At 37.6% G+C, this 19450-nt stretch overlaps 1 protein-coding gene across 6 annotated transcripts in view; it reads right to left on the reverse strand.

Annotated features, from left to right (window-relative positions):
* Positions 1–18611, reverse strand: part of USO1 (USO1 vesicle transport factor) — a 61731-nt gene extending 43120 nt beyond the window's left edge. For 5 of the 6 annotated variants that reach the window (XR_009154849.1, XM_058180448.1, XM_058180447.1 and 2 more), the window contains exons 1-5: positions 18454–18611; positions 13806–13892; positions 13636–13700; positions 12647–12726; positions 2113–2213 (exon numbers count right to left, since the gene is read on the reverse strand). Coding sequence is in view for 5 of the 6 variants with exons in the window: in XM_058180448.1 (XP_058036431.1) it covers positions 2113–2213; positions 12647–12726; positions 13636–13700; positions 13806–13892; positions 18454–18519 (399 nt within the window). In the remaining variant the exon portion in view is untranslated. The remainder of the gene's footprint in view (positions 1–2112; positions 2214–12646; positions 12727–13635; positions 13701–13805; positions 13893–18453) is intronic. The other variant, XM_058180449.1, reaches the window with a different exon arrangement.
* Positions 18612–19450: the final 839 nt, after the last annotated feature.

Consider the following 19450-nt stretch of genomic DNA (forward strand, 5'->3'; position numbering starts at 1 on the left):
ACTTACAAACAAAACAGATTTGTGAACAGCCTCTAGGAACATAACCTGTTTAAAAGGAGAGTAATGTATATATTTGCTGTGAAATATCTAATTCTAGCTACAGTAGGCAATAGAATGAGTGATAGCTTATCTGTCTAAAATTTCTGAAATAATCACCAACATTAGCATAAAATACTCTTGAAAAAATAATCCATGACTTGTAACCATTCATTTACTGACCATTTGTAGTCAAAACAATGGTGAAAAAAAATATTTACAACCAATCCTTGCACTTATGACTATAGCAGCATCCCCCTGGCCATGAAATTAAAATTTGGATGTCTGCCAACTGGCATGTATTTATGACAGCTGCAGCATCCCAGCATCATGTGAATACCATTTGCAACCTTCCCAGATGGCTTTTAACAAACAACTGCAATAATTTGCTTAACAATCCTGGTTTAAAATGTTGTAAAATTGGGTACCATTCACATTGACTGCCTTGCTAAGCAATGGAAATACTGATTCCAATGGTGACTGTAAGGCAAGGACTACCTACCCAGGTACAGTACACTGTAACAGCAGTAACTGTAAGAGGGATCTAGAAATCCTAGTGGAAACCAGTTAAGTATGAGCCAGCAGTGTGCTGGAGCTGCCAAAAAAGCCAATGCAGTCCTAGATTGCATCCATTGAAGGATAGTTTCAAAATCACATGATGTATTAGTACTATTTTATACTGCTTTGATAAGACTGCACTTGGAATACTGTGTCCAGTTTTGGTCACCACAATAGAAAAAAAGAAATTGAGAGTCTAGAAAAGAGTGCAAAGAGCAATAAAGATGATTAGAGAGCTGGAAGTTCAAACATACGATAAACTGTTGCAAAATTGGGTATATCTAGTCTAATGAACAGAATTCAATTTCAATTCAAAATAGAGTTGGAAGGAAGAGGTTTTCTAGTCCAACCCCTTGCTATAACATTTCAGGCAAGTAGCAGCCCAGTCTCTTCTTAAAAACCGCCAGTGATGAAGCACTCACAACTTTTGAAGGAAACCTGTTCCACAGTTAAATTGTTCTCACTGTTAGGAAGTTTCTTCTTAATTCCAGGCTGCTTCTCTCCTTGATTAGTTTCCATCTGTTGTTTCTTGCCCTGCCTTCTGGTGCTTTGGAAAATAAGTTGACTTCCTCTTCTTTATGGCAGCCCCTCAAATACTGGAATATTGCTAACATGTCACCCTAGTCCTTCTTTTCTCTAGACCAGGAGTGTCAAACTCGACTTCATCGAGGACCGCATCAGGGTTTTGTTTGACCTCGGGGGACCGGGGTCGCATGGCCAGCTTGATGTCACTCGTTTTGGGAGCGCCTATGGTGGCCCAAGTGCTCTGCCAGTGAAAATGGGTTCTAGAGCTCAGTTTTTGGCTGCAACGGTGTCCTGCAACCCTCTAACAGTGAAAAAGGAGCTTGGAAAGGCCACACATGGCCCTCACAAGCTTTGTTTTCATTGGCAGAGGCACTATGGACCAGTCCTTGGCTGTTTCCAAGGCAGTTCCACAGGCCAGATCTAAGCATCCCGCGGATGTTAGTCTATGGTTAGTCTCGAACAGGGACACCCCTGCTCTAGACTAACTATAGCCAAATCTTGCAACCATTCTTCGAATGTTTTAGACTCCAGGCATTTATCTTAGTTGCTCTTCTCTGTACTTTTTCCAAAGTCTCAACATCAACATCGAAGTCTCAACATCAAGGACTGAGTGACATAATAATAGTCTTCCAACGTTTGAAGAGCTGTCACAGAGAACAGGAGGTTAACGTATTCTCCAAAGCACCTGAGGACAAGGCAAAAACTAATGGATGAAAGCTTAACAAAGGGAGATCAATTCTAGAATTAAGGAGCAATTTTCTGACAGTGAGAACAATTAATCAGTTAAATAGTTTGCCTCCAGAAGTTGTGAGTGCTCCATCACGGGAGGTTTTAAGAGACTGGACAGCCATTTGTCCAGAATAATGTAGTCTCCTCCTTGAGCAGAGAGTTAGATTAGAAGGCCTCCAAGGGACCTTCTAATCTTTTATTATGCTATACTTTATTTATGACAATGTCACTCAGTTAAATTACATACTATTTAATAATTCTCACCTCTAAATAAGTCAGCAGAAGAGTGACATTTTCATGTTGCTTAATAAAAATTTCGGTAAACTGACTGCCAAAATCTTCTGTTTGTTTCTGTGAATTTTCTTCTGTAACATTAAAAATAGTACAAATCAGAGATCTCAACAAAGGCAATTTAAAGTAAATACAATAATAAAGATATTAAAAAGTGAAATTGAACATATATATACATATATATATATTTCATATTATGCAAAAATATTCCAGGACTTTAGGTGTTACACTTTATAGATTTGGTAGTAAATGCCAAAGTAAAACAAACTCAATGAACTAGTAAATAAACATTCAAAAACATACCAATGCTCTATTTACGACTACCTTAATTCATTCATATTCAGAAAAAGACACTCTAAGATGAATTTCTCAAACAGAAATCCCTTAAGCAAAAAATAATTTCATCTTCTATTTTTTAAGTTCAAAAGCCTTTTCCTGAACAAACCATTTATTAAATCATATACTGCATAATGTCTGCAAGTTTCCAATTTTCTGGGGGCGGGGGGGGGGCATTCTGAAAAAGATAGTGTAGTTATAGAGAATCCTAGTTGCTTTAGGCTCAGTTATATGATGAAAACATTATTAGATGTGGATATGGATGAGGGCAACGTGTCCTTCTAGGCTCCTCAGCAGTGTTTGATATCATAAACTACAGCGTCCTTCTAGATTGCCTATGAAAGTTAACATTGTCTTATAAGGGTAGTACACCTTCCACTTCCAGCTAGTGGAGGATAGGAAGTCCCGAAACCCTTGGCCTTTCTTGGTGGAGGGACCCTAGATTGAGGGTAAAGGTTCGTTCTCCAAGCTTGTGGATTGGTTTCTGAATGTTTAATTACCAGGCCAGGTAACATCTGCGGAGTTTAGGGGATGTCAGTGTCAGTGTTCTTCTGTTTATAAGGGCTTCAGGTGTGGGTGTGTCAAGTGAGGGTCTTGTAAATAGATCAGCTGCGAGTCATCAGTGGGTCTTGTGATGAGGTCAGGTTAGGGTCATTGGGAAGTGAACTGTTGGTGGGGGGTTGCGTGAGTTGGTTGAGGGTTAATGCTGTCTCTGGTTGGCTGTGCGGTTGATTTGGATTCTGAGGGGTTCGCGGGTTGGTTATAGGTCAATGAATCTGTTAATAGAATTACTTGTGGAGTGGCAGGCTTCAATGAACTCACGAGGGTGGCAGGTGGCAGTGTGGCTGATGATTTTTGTATTGCTCCAATTGAACTAATACTGTTTAGTATCAGTGTGGGTAGAGACTAACAAAACATTTGGAAACCAACCCACAAGCTCAGAGAACGAACCTTCATCCTCATCCTACACCCAAGCTACAGGTATTTGCCACTATTACAAACCATAGATTGGTTTGAAACTTTTGGGAGAAGTTGTCCATTAGTTTGCAATGGATATTAGGTGCAGTGATAACTGAAGATGTAGAAGATACTTGTTATGCATCTCTGATCTGGGCCAAGCAGGATGTACCTTGGTTTTCTTTGTTGTGTCTGATATCTACAATGGACTGGATGAGATGGAATAAAATCTAAACAAGTCCTAGTAATATTGAGTTTATCACTTCATGACTGAATAACTCTATTTCAGACCTTAAAGATTTAGAAACTACAGTTTGTTCAGAAACTGTCAGCTTGTTTGTTTGACTTTGTAAATATACAAATAGAATGAGACTATTGCCTTATACACTGTAAGCCACCCGGAGTCTTTGGAGAAGGACGGGATATAAATGTAAATAAAATAAATTAAAATAAAATAAAAACTATTTTTGTTTAACTATTTTTATAGCATGATAATGCCTGTATTTTAGATATTACAGTATATTATATAATATACAGTACGTTTCCATATATAATTTAATGTCTTGGTTATGATCTATAAAGCCCTTTAGGACATTCTTTTATCTATAGGATTATGTTCTTTAAACTGAATCTGTCCTATATATCCAAACTGAAATAATGGAAGTTAAAAGCAGGTCATCTCTGCGGTATCCTTGGCCTTGTGATACAGCATTCCCCGGGAGATCAGGATGGGTCATGCTGTTTGCTTTCAGAAAGAATAGGAAGATAATTCTTTTTCACTGTATATTTGCGAACTAAGTGCGAGTTGTGGGATTGATGTTATCCTAAAACATGATATATGGTTTTAAAAGAGATATAGTGCCACAATGGTTAGAACGCAGTATTGCAGGCTAGGTCTGCCCACCACCAAGATTTTGATCCTGACTGGCTCAAGGTTGATTCAGACTTCCATCCTTCCGAGGTCAGTTAAATGAGGATGCAGATTGTTAGGGGCAATATGTTGACTCTGTAAACTGCTCAGACAGTGCTTTAAGCATTATGGAGTGATATATGTCTGAGTGCTATTGCTATTATACATATTTCATCTAGTACCGGTATTATAGAGTTATTAATTCTATAATTTATTTTAATGGATTTATTTTTGTCATGAAGTTACGTTTTATTATAGATTATCCTGAAGTGTGATTTTTCTATTCTGAACATCCCCAAGTCTTTACAGGACAGCACATCTATTTTCTGAAATAAGTGAAATATTTTTCCACTACTTTACTGACTAGTTTCAGATTTCAATTGCTATGTACCATACAGAACCTATATACAAAATTGCACAATGTATCTACTTGTAATACAATGAAATAGTATTGGGGCTTTATTATATATCTAGACCCGTTCCAGTCCGGCTTCCGGTCCGGTCACAGTACGGAGACAGCTTTGGTCGCGTTGGTGGATGACCTCTGGAGGGCCAGGGACAGGGGCTGTTCCTCTACCCTGGTCCTATTAGATCTCTCAGCGGCGTTCGATACCATCGACCATGGTATCCTGCTGCACTGGTTGGAGGGACTGGGAGTGGGAGGCACCGTTTATCGGTGGTTCTCCTCCTATCTCTCCGACTGGTCGCAGACGGTGTTGACAGGGGGGCATAGGTCAACCGCGAGGCGCCTCACTTGTGGGGTACTTCAGGGGTCAATTCTATCGCCCCTCCTGTTCAACATCTACATGAAGCCGCTGGGTGAGGTCATCAGTGGTTTCGGGGTGAGTTATCATCTGTACGCTGATGATACGCAGCTGTACTTTTCCATCCCGGACCACCCCAACGAAGCTGTCGAAGTGCTGTCCCGGTGTCTGGAAGCCGTATGGGTCTGGATGGGGAGAAACAGACTCAAGCTCAATCCCTCCAAGACGAAGTGGCTGTGGATGCCGGCACCCCGGTTCAGTCAGCTTCAGCCGCAGCTGGCTGTGGGGGGCGAGTTATTGGCCCCGACGGAGAGGGTGCGCAACCTGGGTGTCCTCTTGGATGGGCGGCTGTCGTTTGACGATCATTTGGCGGCCGTCTCCAAGAGGGCCTTCCACTCACGCTTGGTGCGCCAGTTGCGCCCCTTCCTTGACCGGGATGCCTTATGCACGGTCACTCATGCCCTCGTCACTTCCCGCTTGGATTATTGCAATGCTCTCTACATGGGGCTGCCCTTGAAGTGCACCCGGAGGCTGCAGTTAGTCCAGAATGCAGCTGCGTGGGTAATAGTGGGAGCAACTCGTTGCTCCCATGTAACACCAATCCTGCGCAGTCTGCACTGGCTTCCTGTGGTTTTCCGGGTGCGCTTTAAGATTCTGGTCACCACCTTTAAAGCACTCCATGGCTTAGGACCCGGGTACTTACGGAACCGCCTGCTGTTACCTTTTGCCTCCCACCGACCCGTACGCTCTCACAGAGAGGGCCTTCTCAGGGTGCCGTCCGCCAAACAATGTTGGCTGGCGGCCCCCAGAGGTAGGGCCTTCTCTGTGGGAGCTCCTACGCTCTGGAACGAGCTTCCCCCTGGGTTACGTCAAGTGCCTGATCTTCGGACCTTTCGCCGTGAGCTGAAAACGCACCTATTTATTCAAGCGGGACTGGCTTAAAATTTTAGTGGGTTTATTTATATTTTAATGTTTTAAATGTTTTAAATTCGGCCACCTTATAATATGCTTGTTTTAATTTCTTTTAATGTTTATATTGTGACTTTTACATGGCTGTACACCGCCCTGAGTCCTTCGGGAGAAGGGCGGTATAAAAATTGAATAAAATAAATAAAATAAATAAATAAATATATGTAAGAACAAAATAGTATTAATAAATTTAGCTAAGATTTAATTCTCAGTTTATTTTTAAAGATTGAATTCTTATTGTTTTTGTTTTTTTTGGTCAACAGTAAGGTTCTTTAGTTCACAAAAAGTTGCAGGTATCAGTCTATTCTATTATTTGGTCTGGTCTTCACTTTGCAGCAGTTTCCAATGGACACTGCCCAAGCAATGTGCGGAGGAGAGTGGTTTCCTGAGCAAGAATGACTGTAGAAATCTTCAAAATAAATTGTGACATTTATTTTATAACTATGGAATATTTACTTTTTAATTACTAGACACCCATTTTATTTTATTTATTATTTAAATTTGTATACCGCCCTTCTCCCGAAGGACTCAGACCCATTAACTATAAATAAATTGCTACATTACCACTGAACATAAAACGTAAAAATATATGACTAAGCTGATTCTAAATTTAATAATAGCAGTGAGATTTTTGGTTGCACAATACTGGAAGAGAGAAGATTTACCTACTATTGAAGAATGGACACTTAAAGTATCAAACTTAGTAAAAATGGTAAAAATCTCTGCGTATTTGAAAGAACATTCACAAGAAAAATATGTATTGGAGTGGAGAAGGTGGATTGATTATGTTCAAAACAAGTATCGGACTAAAAAGTACCAAATAGTTTATGAATAACGTTATGAATGGCATATATTAATGTATATGTTTAAATGGGAAAGGGGAGTTAAGAGGGTGCTGGAAGAGAGTGGATATAAGTTAGATTTTTGTGGTATTTTAGCTTATAATTGATAAATGTTATACCCTGCATTTTGTTCTGGGAAGTCTCGGGGGGGTATTGGGGGGGAGAGGGAGGCGAAAGGGGGGAAGTGGGGGAGGGAACAATGGTTTAAAAATTTGTTCTTTGTAAAAGTTACTTTTCTGGTCAACGTCTATGCTATCCTCCATAGGTAAAGGTAAAGGTAAAGGTTCCCCTCGCACATACGTGCTAGTCGTTGCCGACTTTAGGGGGCGGTGCTCATATCCGTTTCAAAACCGAAGAGCCAGCACTGTCCGAAGATGTCTCCGTGGTCATGTGGCTGGCATGACTCAACACCAAAGGCGCACAGAACGCTGTTACCTTCCCACCAAAGGTGGTCCCTATTTTTTCTACTTGCATTTTTACGTGCTTTCGAAACTGCTAGGTTGGCAGAAGCTGGGACAGGTAACGGGAGCTCACCCCGTTACACGGCAGCACTATTTGAACTGCTGAGCTGCCGACCTTTCGATCGACAAGCTCAACATCCTAGCCCCTGAGCCACCACGTCCCTGCTATCCTCCATAAGGCTTCTTAATTATGCTTGACAATTTTTTTTTTTACCACCAACCATTAGTCTTTTTCCTACCATTTTATCACTTTATCTTAAAGCAATTGCAGGCACAAGATATAATAAACAAGGTTTTAAAGACTATTTGCAGTCTTAAACATTCATAAAGGCTCTTAGCAGTGAATCATGCTCTATCTTCTAAAAGAAATCTAAAGAAGCCTAGTGTAACATTGCTATTTTACAAATGTACAGTTTGGGATCAGATACATTCAAAAGTTGAAAGATTTCAAAATTATATACAGGTAATCCTTGACTTATGGCCACAATTGAGCCCAAAACGTATGTTGCTAAGTGAGAAATTTGTTAAGTGAGTTTGCCGCATCTTACAACTTTTCTTGTCACATTTGTTAAGTGAATCACTGCAGTTGTTAAATTAGTAACATGGTTGTTAAGTGAATCTGGCTTTCCCACTGACTTTGCTTATCAGAAGGTCACAAAAGCGAATCACATGATCCCAGGACATTGCAAATATGAACCAGTTGTCAAGCACCCGAATATAAATCAGGTAACCATGGCGATGCTGTAACAGTGATAAGTGTGACAAATGTTCATAAATCACTTTTTTCAGTGCCATTTGAATAGTCACTAAGTGAACTGTTGTAAGTCAAGGACTACCCTTTACTTCCAATCCCAAGTACTTTAATTGATCTGAGTTTCAGGAAGTTAAAAATAAAAAAGAGAATATTATGTAGGAAATGACAGCAAGAATTACAGTGGAGTATAAAAATGATAGAAATGATAGAAAAAAATGAAAAAAAATATCTTCTTTTATATTGGCTGTACATAGATTACAATTCCTAATAAAAACATGTGCTGCTCCAAACACACACACAGTAGTTGACTACTGGTACTTGTACTTCCTTCTCTCATATGCCTCAATAGGTTACTGTAGTAAATGTTCTTCAGGCTAGTAATTTTTTCTTGTACTTAGTTACAATGCTTTCCAAACCTGAATAAGTATTTTTCGGAGTATAAGTTTTAGGGGAGGAAAATAAGAAAAAAGCTAATTGGCAGGTGGATTGGCCTCCTGGAATACCCCCAATCAGCTGTTCCCAGAGGTGAATTTTAACAACAGGTTCCTTAGTTATGAACTCTGTACCTTGCTTTTTTTTTTCTGCTTCTGAAACTCTGTTTCAGAAAAAACCTTTTTCTGCCTCTGAAAGCCTCCGAAACAGCTTCAGAAAAAAAAGCCTCTGAAGCTCTGTTTGGGGCTTCTTTTCTGAAGCTCTGTTTGGGGCTTTTTTTCTGAAGCTTAGTTTTCAATGCTTTTTTCAGCCGCTGAAACCTCCATTTGAGAAGCTGGGCGAGGCTACATTCGGAGTATAAGACGTATAAGAGTATAAGAGATTTTCACTCTCTTTTTTGGGGGGAAAAGGTGCATCTTATACTCCGAAAAATACGGTATTTAAAATTAGGTAAAAGTACTTTTCTTTAGGTAAGAGGACACAAACCTATTACCCAATCACAACAGAGATATTTAAATAAGTAATTTCTGATAAGTAGTTTTGAATAATGAAAGAAAAAATTTGGGAAGTACTGATCTTATATTACATTCAATTGCAATTTTTCCAGCATTTGATAATCAAAATTGTTATTAAAACAATATAATAATCTCATTCTTAAAAATTTGCTTTGATTACTCTTTTTAATAATAGTTCATAATATGTTAATAAAATATGATAACCTAAGCCCGATATATATATAATGAATAAATATAATATTAACCATGTTAAAACTTTTATAAATCCTTAGTAGAGTATTAGAACAAAAGCTTCTGAAGACTGGCTGCTAAATAAATCAGGACAAACATAATATACAATGTTAACTAGAAAACAACCTTTATGAAAGTGCATAAATTAAAGCATGCTAATGGATCCAACTCTGATTTAAAAGGACTGCAAAAAAGTCAATTTGCTGCTATAAATTGTTCAAGGAATAATAATTGCCTTTAGAAATTATTTTTAAGTAGCATATTAATTGAAAGTTCTTTAAGCAAAAAATAAAATAAAAAATCCCAAGTATTTTACTTGAGGATCTAATATCATCCTTATTTTTTTCAAATAATACCTGAAATTATTACATGACTCCCCTTAATATGAAGAGGACCATTTCAAGTTTGTATCAGATACTTGTGTGTATGTAAAATGTGCTAAAACTATTTTCTAAAATATAGCATCCTTTTTTCAAATGAGTAAGTGTTGCGAATAATTAATACTTAGAACTACATCTAAATGCATCATGGTGATATATACTCCATTTCTTTTACCTTCAGAATCATCTGTAAGAGCAGAGGGAGAAAGAGAAAGTTTTAAAAAATAAAGCAACTTCTATTTAATATTGCAAAGAAGGACAATTGATTTTATATAACTAATGTTGAAAAGAAGAATACAAATTAGTGCTAAAAAAGATATTACTCATACTCTTCTAGTTAGAAGACAAGGTTTAAGATTTTTTTCCTGTGGATGAAGCCCCTCCCTTCAGATACACATTCTAACTTCAGCTGACCACTGGACATAGTGTAACTTCTTTATAGTACGTAGTCCTTGGTCACTAGAATAGTTGTCTTTCAGTGCATCAGAGTGTCAGTGACTGTGAAAGGCAATAAATCTTTAAATCCAACTGTAACTCTTGGTTAGAGAAGATGGAACTGAATGAACAAGATACTGTAGTACAGTGATGGCAAACCGAGTGCCCAAACTGCGTGCGTGTGCATGCCCAAACTGAAAAATGTGTGTGAAAGTGCGTATGCGTAAACATGCACATGCGTGGACATGTGCAGCAGAGACCCAAAGACCAGCTGGCTGGCGTGCAGCGGGGCATCCCAACACCGGCAGCACGGCAAGAGGCAAGATCTTTTTCTTTCGTGAGCTTCTGTTTTGCTGTTTGCAGGGAAACAGAAGCTCACCAAAAGATACGGCACGGAGATCTGACTTGGGGTGACGGCACGCATGCCAGCAGAGAGGGCTCTGCGTGCCACCATTGGCACACGTGCCATAGGTTCACCATCATGGCTCTAGTATGCTCGGGGGGGGGGGGGTTAGTTCAATGTTAAAGCATCCCCAGTGTTGATCTATGGAGCCTCACTTTTCTATCTTGCAATATTTAATGTATGTAAATGGTTCAGACAAGATCAGTATCTTAAAAAAATTAGTAGTATTCTCATTCTTTGATGTTTTTGGCATTCTGACTAAGTGCTAAGGAGAAGAGTTGTGCTAGCTGAACACGCCACAGCAATATATTCTCTCAGACACACTTGCTGATGGTAAATACCTTAAGTGCATAAGTGATAGATTGAATGCTTATTTGGTGTATATCTGTAGTATATTCTAAATATTCCAGATGCATCCAGGTGCATCCAGCTTGTGGCAGGTTTGTTATCTAGGGTGGGAAGTGGGAATACAATTCCTTGGGCTCAGTGGAGTTTGGAACTGTCAGTGGGCATAAAGGAGAGATCTGGTCTTAGCACCATCTTATCTTGTTATTCTTTTCACAGAGAGAGCCCCTCATTTTATAACCTTCATAGTTAATATGGCTACTAAAAATATAGGTATGTTTTTCGGCATCTGCCAAAATAACCTAAAAACTAATTATAGAGTAAGTTTCTATAGTGTTGAATATTGGGCAAGTGAAGATGCTGACACTTAGGAACAGATGCCCATCACCCAATCAGGACATAGCCCAAAGTGGCAATCAATTGATACAATGCATTAGTTGTCAAGCTTTGTCAAGCTCCATGTAAATGGCAAACCCAAGATAGGCAGAATAAGAATGTAATAATAAAACTTGAAAGTTAGTTCTCAGACAGACTTATAATAAACCAGTTAAGGGAGGATTTCTGGATTGTATTGCTTCACCTCAAACTTATTGAACTCCACTTCCTTTCCAGTGGTTCTCATAATCTGCCACAGCACTTACACTTTGGTCCCATTTTTAGGAATCTTAAAAGTTCCCGAACTACTGGTTCTGGTGCCATAAACCTGTCTTCTGTGCTACCAAAAGCATGCCTATCAGTTAATAGATTTTGGCAATAGCCAGGTGTCTTGAGATTATGATTTCCTTTGTGTTGATGTTGACTCCCAGATGCAGGATTTACACTGGTATTCGCCCAATATTGGGAAAGATGGCACATTTGAGCAATTTACAATATTTTGTTTCTTATTGGGCCTATTTAATAAAAGAACAGTTCCAATCCTCTGCATCAACATAGTACTGAAAATCTTTTTAAATTATTTTCTTTAACATGAAACAGCAAAAAACACAAGGTTATTTAAAGTTGGCAACTTTAAGTAAGATCAAAAGAAACACATAATGAAATATGGTTATCAGTAAAACAAAATAAATTTGAAACTAGAATGAAATGAGAATCTTTAATTTTAGAAATTCCAACATAATTATTTTACTTGTTTTCAGTTATACTCATTCAAATTGATTTCTGTAACCACTGGCTTCAGCATATACTTTTTAAATTTAAAACAATGTTTTCAGATGCTGCTCATTTCACTCACACTACATTAAAAACAAAACATGCAAATCCAAAACAAAAATTAGGAAAGACTAAAGCAAAATTATTTCTGCAATAGGAAAGAGATACTGGATTAGTTTGGATACAACCCTAAAGTATGATCTATAGTTATACAAACGTACCTTCATAAGCCTGGGGCACCACACTCTATTCTTTTCTCACTTCCTTATAGCTGCACTAGAGAAGGTTAGAAGGACTCAATATATCCCTATCCAATAGCCATTTTGCAAAAATGAGGGGGGGGGGGAGGAAATCAAATCCTGGATTATAACCTTTTTTTTTTCCTACAGTAGTCGTAGTACCTCAAGTTCATATACAGAAAGCCTTTTTTCAACTTAAAACTGGATTTATATGCATCACATTTCCTCTGGCCATCATAGAAGTGACAGCAACTGAGCCAAAGCTTAATGGGAACTTGCATATCTAAAGCAGATCACTTTAATTTTTTTAAAAATATTTCACTAAATTAAATAAAATTAAGTAAAATCTATTTGTTAAGGACATATTAAAAACCAACTACTTAACCTTGTTCTTCCTCTTCCAAATCATTGGACATGATATTGCAGAGGGTATCCAAAGCATAGCCGATTATTTCAGAATCTGAACTATGAATAAAAGGACAAACTCTCATTGAATAAACTGCATATAACACTAACATTGCAAATAATATCATTATATAATCTCTTATGTCATTTCAAAGCTTATTGGAAAGCCTTGATTTGGAGTATATTTAATACTCGATAAGCAGTACGTTTAGGAATTCTACTACAAGTAGCCTTTGCATACTGACTGCAATAGGCACTGACAAGCCTGCACTATAGAATAGAATAGAATAGAATTTTATTGGCCAAGTGTGATTGGACACACAAGGAATTTGTCTTGGTGCATATGCTCTCAGTATACAATGTGGTCTAAAAAAAAAATCACATTATTGTGCCTGATTTACGAAGGCAGTGTGATAGTTCTGGCTGTGTTGTAAGTGAATCAACTGTGGTCATTAAGCACAATGTCATGTGACCATGACCTGTGACTTCCTGCCTGCCTGCTTTCTCACTGGCTTTCCTTGTTAGAAGGCGGCTGTGCAGGTTACAAATGAGGATTATGTTACTGTGGGATGCTGTGACTATCATAAATACATGCTGGTTGGCCAAATGCCTGAATTACAATCAAGTGACCATGGTGCTGCTACAAAGGCTGTAACTTCAAGGCCAGTTATAAATTTCATTATTCAAATTGTTGCTGAACAAATGATGAATAAGCAAGAAACACCTTCCTATGCACTCCAGATCAATTTTCTCATGTAAATAATTTGTTAGTTACATTGATAGGTTCTGAAGCTTCTTGAATATACTAAAGTAGAATTATACTCCATTATTGCAGAAAACACTGGACAGATAACGATCAATTTGATTCTTATATTTCTTACATTTTAATCATAATTTAATTTCATAATTCAAGATTGTATTATTGGAAGATCCTATTTGTATATTTTAAAATCATCTGGCAAATCTTACCGGTCTGTTTGGAGAACATGTATAAGATGAGACATAGCTTGAATCCCCACTTCCAAACGATATTTCTGTCAAAAACAGAGCAAGTATTAAAAAATGTTAGCATATTCTATCAAACATACTTTAGATGCCACATGCAAATGAAATTTTGTTAGAAATATATTTATATATACCTTTGAAAGAGATTTAAGGGCACGTACAGCATCTCTGCGATCCTCAAGTAAGGTGGAAGATGCCACTCTATCACATAATTTTTGAATCTATAACAGAAATAAAATGATTCAAAAATTAAGATTCTAAGATCTTAAATTCAAAGGGCTTAATAGCTTACAAAAATTTATTTACAGATTTTCTCAGATTGAAATCAAAATTAAACATGATATAGTTCACATGTTACAGTTTAAAAAGAATATGAATTTATACACTATTTTATAAAAATATGAATTCTTCATTTGAAACTATGAGCTAAATGGATTTATACATACAGAAGTGCAAAACCACAGTCCAGGATACCTGATACTGACTTAATGTTTTAAATGAATCAATCAAATTGTTGATTTCTTTGAGAAAAAATTGTTGAACAAACCATAGTTTAAAGCAATGTGCAGACTTAATTAAAATTATTAAATAATTATTAAAATGATTATTAGATATTAATTCTCCATTTTCAAGGAATATCTATTTTATCTATTTATTAGATTTAGATTTCACTTTTTTACAAGAGTTCCAAGGTGGGATATATAATGATACATTCTATTTTCACAAACAACATGAAGTATATTGGCTAAGAGAGTGACTATCCCAAAGTCACCCTTAAGCTTTTATAATAGAGGGTGAAACTGGGATTCACTGCTATATAATCACCTTAAGCACTACATCAGCGATCTTTCAAAATTTATTCATTTCAATTCAATTTTCAATTCAGAATAGAGCTTTAAGGGACCTTGGAGGTCTAGTCCAGCCTCAAAGGAGGAGACCCTATACCAGTGATGGCTAACCTTTTTGCCATCGCGTGCCAAAAGTGGGGGGAGCGTGGGGGGTCTTGTGTGCGCGTGCCCACACCCATAATTCTATACAACCCGCCCCCCATGCAAGTGACCTCACTGCGCTCCCCTCCGCTTTTGGCACGTGATGGCATGGTAGGCCTGGTAGGCCTGTTTTTCGCCCTCGCCAGGCTCCGGAGTCTTTCTAGGAACCTGAGGGCGAAAACGGCCTTCCCCACCACCCACCGAAGGCTGGACACGGCCCATTTGCCAACTTCCGGTGGGACCGGAAGGTCGGTTTTTTGCCTTCCCCAGGCTCCTTTCTAGGAGCGGTCCTCTGAAGGCCAGAAATGGCCTGTTTGCTGACTTCTGGTCCCACTGGAAGATGGCAAATGGGCCATTTCCAGCCTCTGGAAAGCTGCTGGGAGGGTGGGGAAGGCCGTTTTCGCCCTCCCCAAGCTCCTAGAAAGGCTCTGAAACCTGGGGAGAGCAAAAAATGGGCCTTCCTCACGCCCCCGCCCAGGCCCTCCAGAGACAGGAAACAGTCTGTTTCCCTACTTCCAGTGGGCCTAGAAGACTCGCATGCCCTCTGATATGGCTCTGTGTGCCACCTGTGGCACGTGTGCCATAGGTTCATCATCACAGCTCTATACCATTTAGACAACTGGCTGTTTAGTCTCTTTTTAAAAACCTCCAGTGATGAAGCATACACAACTTCTGAAGGCAAGCTGTTCCACTGGTTAATTGTTCTCACTGTTAGGTACTGTAGTTTCTCCTTAATTCTGGGTTGCTTCTCTCCCTTTTTTTTTTTTTTATTTACATTTATATCCTGCCCTTCTCCAAAGACTCAGGGCGGCTTACATTGTGTAAGGCAATAGTCTCATCCTATTTGTATATTTATATACAAAGTCAACTTATTGCCCCCCCCCAACAATCTGGGTCCTCATTTTACCTACCTTATAAAGGATGGAAGGCTGAGTCAACCTTGGGCCTGGTGGGACTCGAGCCTGCAGTAATTGTAAGCAGCTGTATTTAATAACAGGCTATCTTACAGCCTGAGCCACACCACGGCCCAACTCCTTGATTAGTTTCCCTCCATTGTAATGTATTTCTCTGTGCTGTTATTTAAAAGGATTTGCCTGTTTATGAGCACAGCCATATTAAAGGTATGAAACGGGTCAGAAGAATTATTTATCATTGGATTCTCTTTTTCCTCATACACATGTAAGTCTTACACTGGAACCTAAGCTTTATTACTCCATTTTTAAAAAAGAATCACACTCAACACATTTCAACAGAAAAAAAGCAAGCAAAGATTTTTTTAATTTCTAAATCATTTTAAGAAGATAAATTCATGATAAGCATATGTTTGCTTCTTGCAGGTAAAAACAATTGAGCATTACAGTGAAAGCTTGCCAGACAAACAAAAATTAAATAGTCTATCTTCACTCAGCTCTTCTCTTCTCAGACTTGAAACCTACCAACATTTTCCCCCAGGAAAAAAGGATTCATAATGCCATTTAAACCTTAACTGTTGTGAAATATATATATTATTAATTACAATTGCTTTTTGAATAGTATTTGTCAGTACTTTCTTTGTCAGCTCAGGTCCCTGTTAACTGTGAACCATCTACTCCAGGTGGAATTTGCCTTTCTAATATGGAGGGAAAGCCTATAGTTCCCATACACTGAAAAAATGCCCTCCTCAAAAAGAGTTCCTTCACTCAGGAACAGCTTCCCCCATAAGTTTTTATCATTTTAACATTTAGAAAGGCAGGACTATTTTTCTGCAGAAACACTGGTGAAAAAACTTAAGTCAACAAAATATGCTCAGAACATAAGCAGAATTTGTTTCTGCCTTAGATGTAGCAATATTATCAAAGGTCACAGCATATTATCTTCTACTCAACAATAATATTGAGTTTATTTTTCAGTAATCCTACGTGAGACTCAAAAATGATGGACCAACTCAGAGAAATGCTTTCCGCTTATTATTATTTTTTAGTTAAGTTTAAAATCAAGTTACAAAAAGAAAAAAATAAGTAACAAAAAGCTATGCACTATTCTATCATCTCTTTGTAATTTCCTCTAAAAAGGCTCTGGTTTTCCTTTACACATATGCATTAAAATTCAGTTAAAAGTCATGTACATAATCTCTAGTAGTAATGTCACAGTTTTTAAAATAATTATGGAGGATGAAAACATATAGTGAACAGTTGTGTTGTCTTTGAGGTTGCTTTAATCAATTATTCAGTGCAGAATATTCTAGAAAGATGGGAATGTAGATATTAAAATATAAGAGAATTGCATTAAAAAGCAGGATGTAAAATCCATCTTTTAGGAAATTCTCTGATTTGCTTATTTATTTTACTACTTGTTAAGTGTACACTTCATCTGCACACCAAATCACAATATTCATACTTTTTTCTAAACTTTAATATAATTTCAGGGGATTGTTTGTTTATAGCACCTTGTTTTTCATTAAAGTAATCCTGAAGTAGAGTAAAATAGTATTTATGAAATGCATGGGAAGATTTTAGAATTAATCTAATATGTTTTAAAAATTAGAATCCAAGGTTCTATTCAATAAACACACCTGGGCTGAAACAATAGTACCTCCTGGGACAATAGGCTACCTAGTGAAAGAATAACCAACTATCTGTACAAATCTCTATTTAATTTGCTGTATTAGGGAACGTAAAGTAGGTTGTGAATGCTATTGCTGTTAAAATAATGGCAAATCATTATTGTTGATCACAACATTATTGTTGTGATAGCTGTTGATTTTTTTTGCAAATAATCTAAATCCAAGTATCAACAAAACCCAGCATCTTGCTATCACACCAAATCACAATACTTATACTTTTTTCTGAACACAAACAGGACATATTATTGAAGACACTATACAAACAAGGTACAGCAACTATGAGGAAAATATGGGAAGCAATTTGTTAATACTCTCCTCTAAGTCAAGTCAATTCCCACACCATATAACGTATGTATTATTTTAGCAGAATACAGATGTGATTTGCTTTACATACCTTATTCCAGGATATTTTTTTTTTTTAAATCTTATTTTTATTTTTTCAACTAGCTGGACAAAAAGATATATACATGTTTCAAATTATTTTTTCAGGTCTTATGTGTTATTATTGCCAATATCTATAAATTCAAAAACTTTTTGCGCTGAAATGTATACTGTAATACAATGTTTTTAACAAGCTCAGTAAATAAATGATTTTATATTCATAATTTCAACATGGGGACACAAATGAAAATAAAATTATTTCTTAGGAATAACTATAATAATATAATCTTTTCTTGGGCCGATTGCTGAAATGACATTAAATAGTAATAATAAAAAGACATAGCAGACCAACGGGGCATTTATGTTTTATAAGGGGCCACTCTTAGCACTGATCCTTAGTTTACAGAAGATAAGGTGGCGAACTAAGAAAATAGATGGAAATGGCTGAAATTCAGCTCCACCGCTCATCGTTTTCAAAGCTATACTTACTGTACTTAATACAGTATTTACCAGGATTTATCACCCCAGACAGTGTTTCATTGTGATATATTTTGTTTACATGGACATGACCTCTTTTACATATTACTATAAAGAAACACGTACAGCACAAATGGGTTACTTCGAAGATGTCCCCACCCTCAAGCTTATGTCAAAGCTCTGCAAAAGCAGCGAAAACGCCACGCGGTGTAGCAACCTTGGTACAACGTGGTCTGTAAAGCAGGGCTTTTGCCGGGAATAGGGTCCTACGTCTCGCCATGCCGAGAGAGAGAGTCCTAAACCGGACTTTCTACGCCAAACTGTCCAACTTACCGTATCAGCACCGGACGGCAGAGGTCCAGGGCTCTGGCCGCCCATGACGCCCCGTAAGAAGTTCATCTTGTCACCGTGGGCACTCTCCCAGAGATCCTTAGGCCGCGACACCCCACTAGGTCCCCGTCAACAATCGTCAGCATTAACTTCAACGCGCTTGCGCCGAGACGTGGCACCACGGTAGTCACCATAGAGATAGAAACTTATAGTTGATAGACAGAACTTCCGTTTTCAGTAGATCTTTTTAATCTTCTTCCAGTGGCATGTTGTATGCGGTGTAAGGCACCTGGATTTTAGGCAAATTCCGAATGTGTGTTCTCTACAGCAAAACACTCGGCTTTTATGTTGTGTTTCATCATGTAAATAGTATATAAATATTGTTTATCTCTAGGTGCCTGCTGATTGCTGATGGTCTGAGTGCCAGGCCTCCAGGAGTTCTCTAGTGTTTTTGGACTTGGCTTGATCTAGGAGGCTCACACTTTCCCAGTAGAAACTATGGTTAAGTCTTTTCATGTGTTGTGCAATTTTTATTTTTATTTATTTTATTTTATTTATTTTGTCACACAGTATATATAAGCATAAGCATGAAATAACTATACAATATATAAGCATATATATATATATATATATATATATATATTGATTTATATATATATATATATATATATATATATATATATATATATATATATATATGTATGTAATAACTATATTAATTGGATATGAGGAAAGGAAACAATAGGACAGGAACGGTAGGCACGCTTCTAAGAGGTCTGTAAGGGCACCCCTTAGAAATGGGGTGAGGTCAATAGTAGACAGTTTTTGGTTGAAGCTTTGAGGATTTTGGGAAGAGACCACAGAGATCACATCATTTTAGATATTCAACATTTAAAATGCAATCAAATCAGTAGAAAGCAAGGCGGTTTTGCCACTAAATTCTAAATTCCATATTTATTTATTTTATTCATTTATTTTCGTCAAGCATATATTTTATGAC

Source organism: Ahaetulla prasina, chromosome 4 (assembly GCF_028640845.1).
Source record: "Ahaetulla prasina isolate Xishuangbanna chromosome 4, ASM2864084v1, whole genome shotgun sequence".
Classification (NCBI taxonomy): Eukaryota; Metazoa; Chordata; class Lepidosauria; order Squamata; family Colubridae; genus Ahaetulla; species Ahaetulla prasina.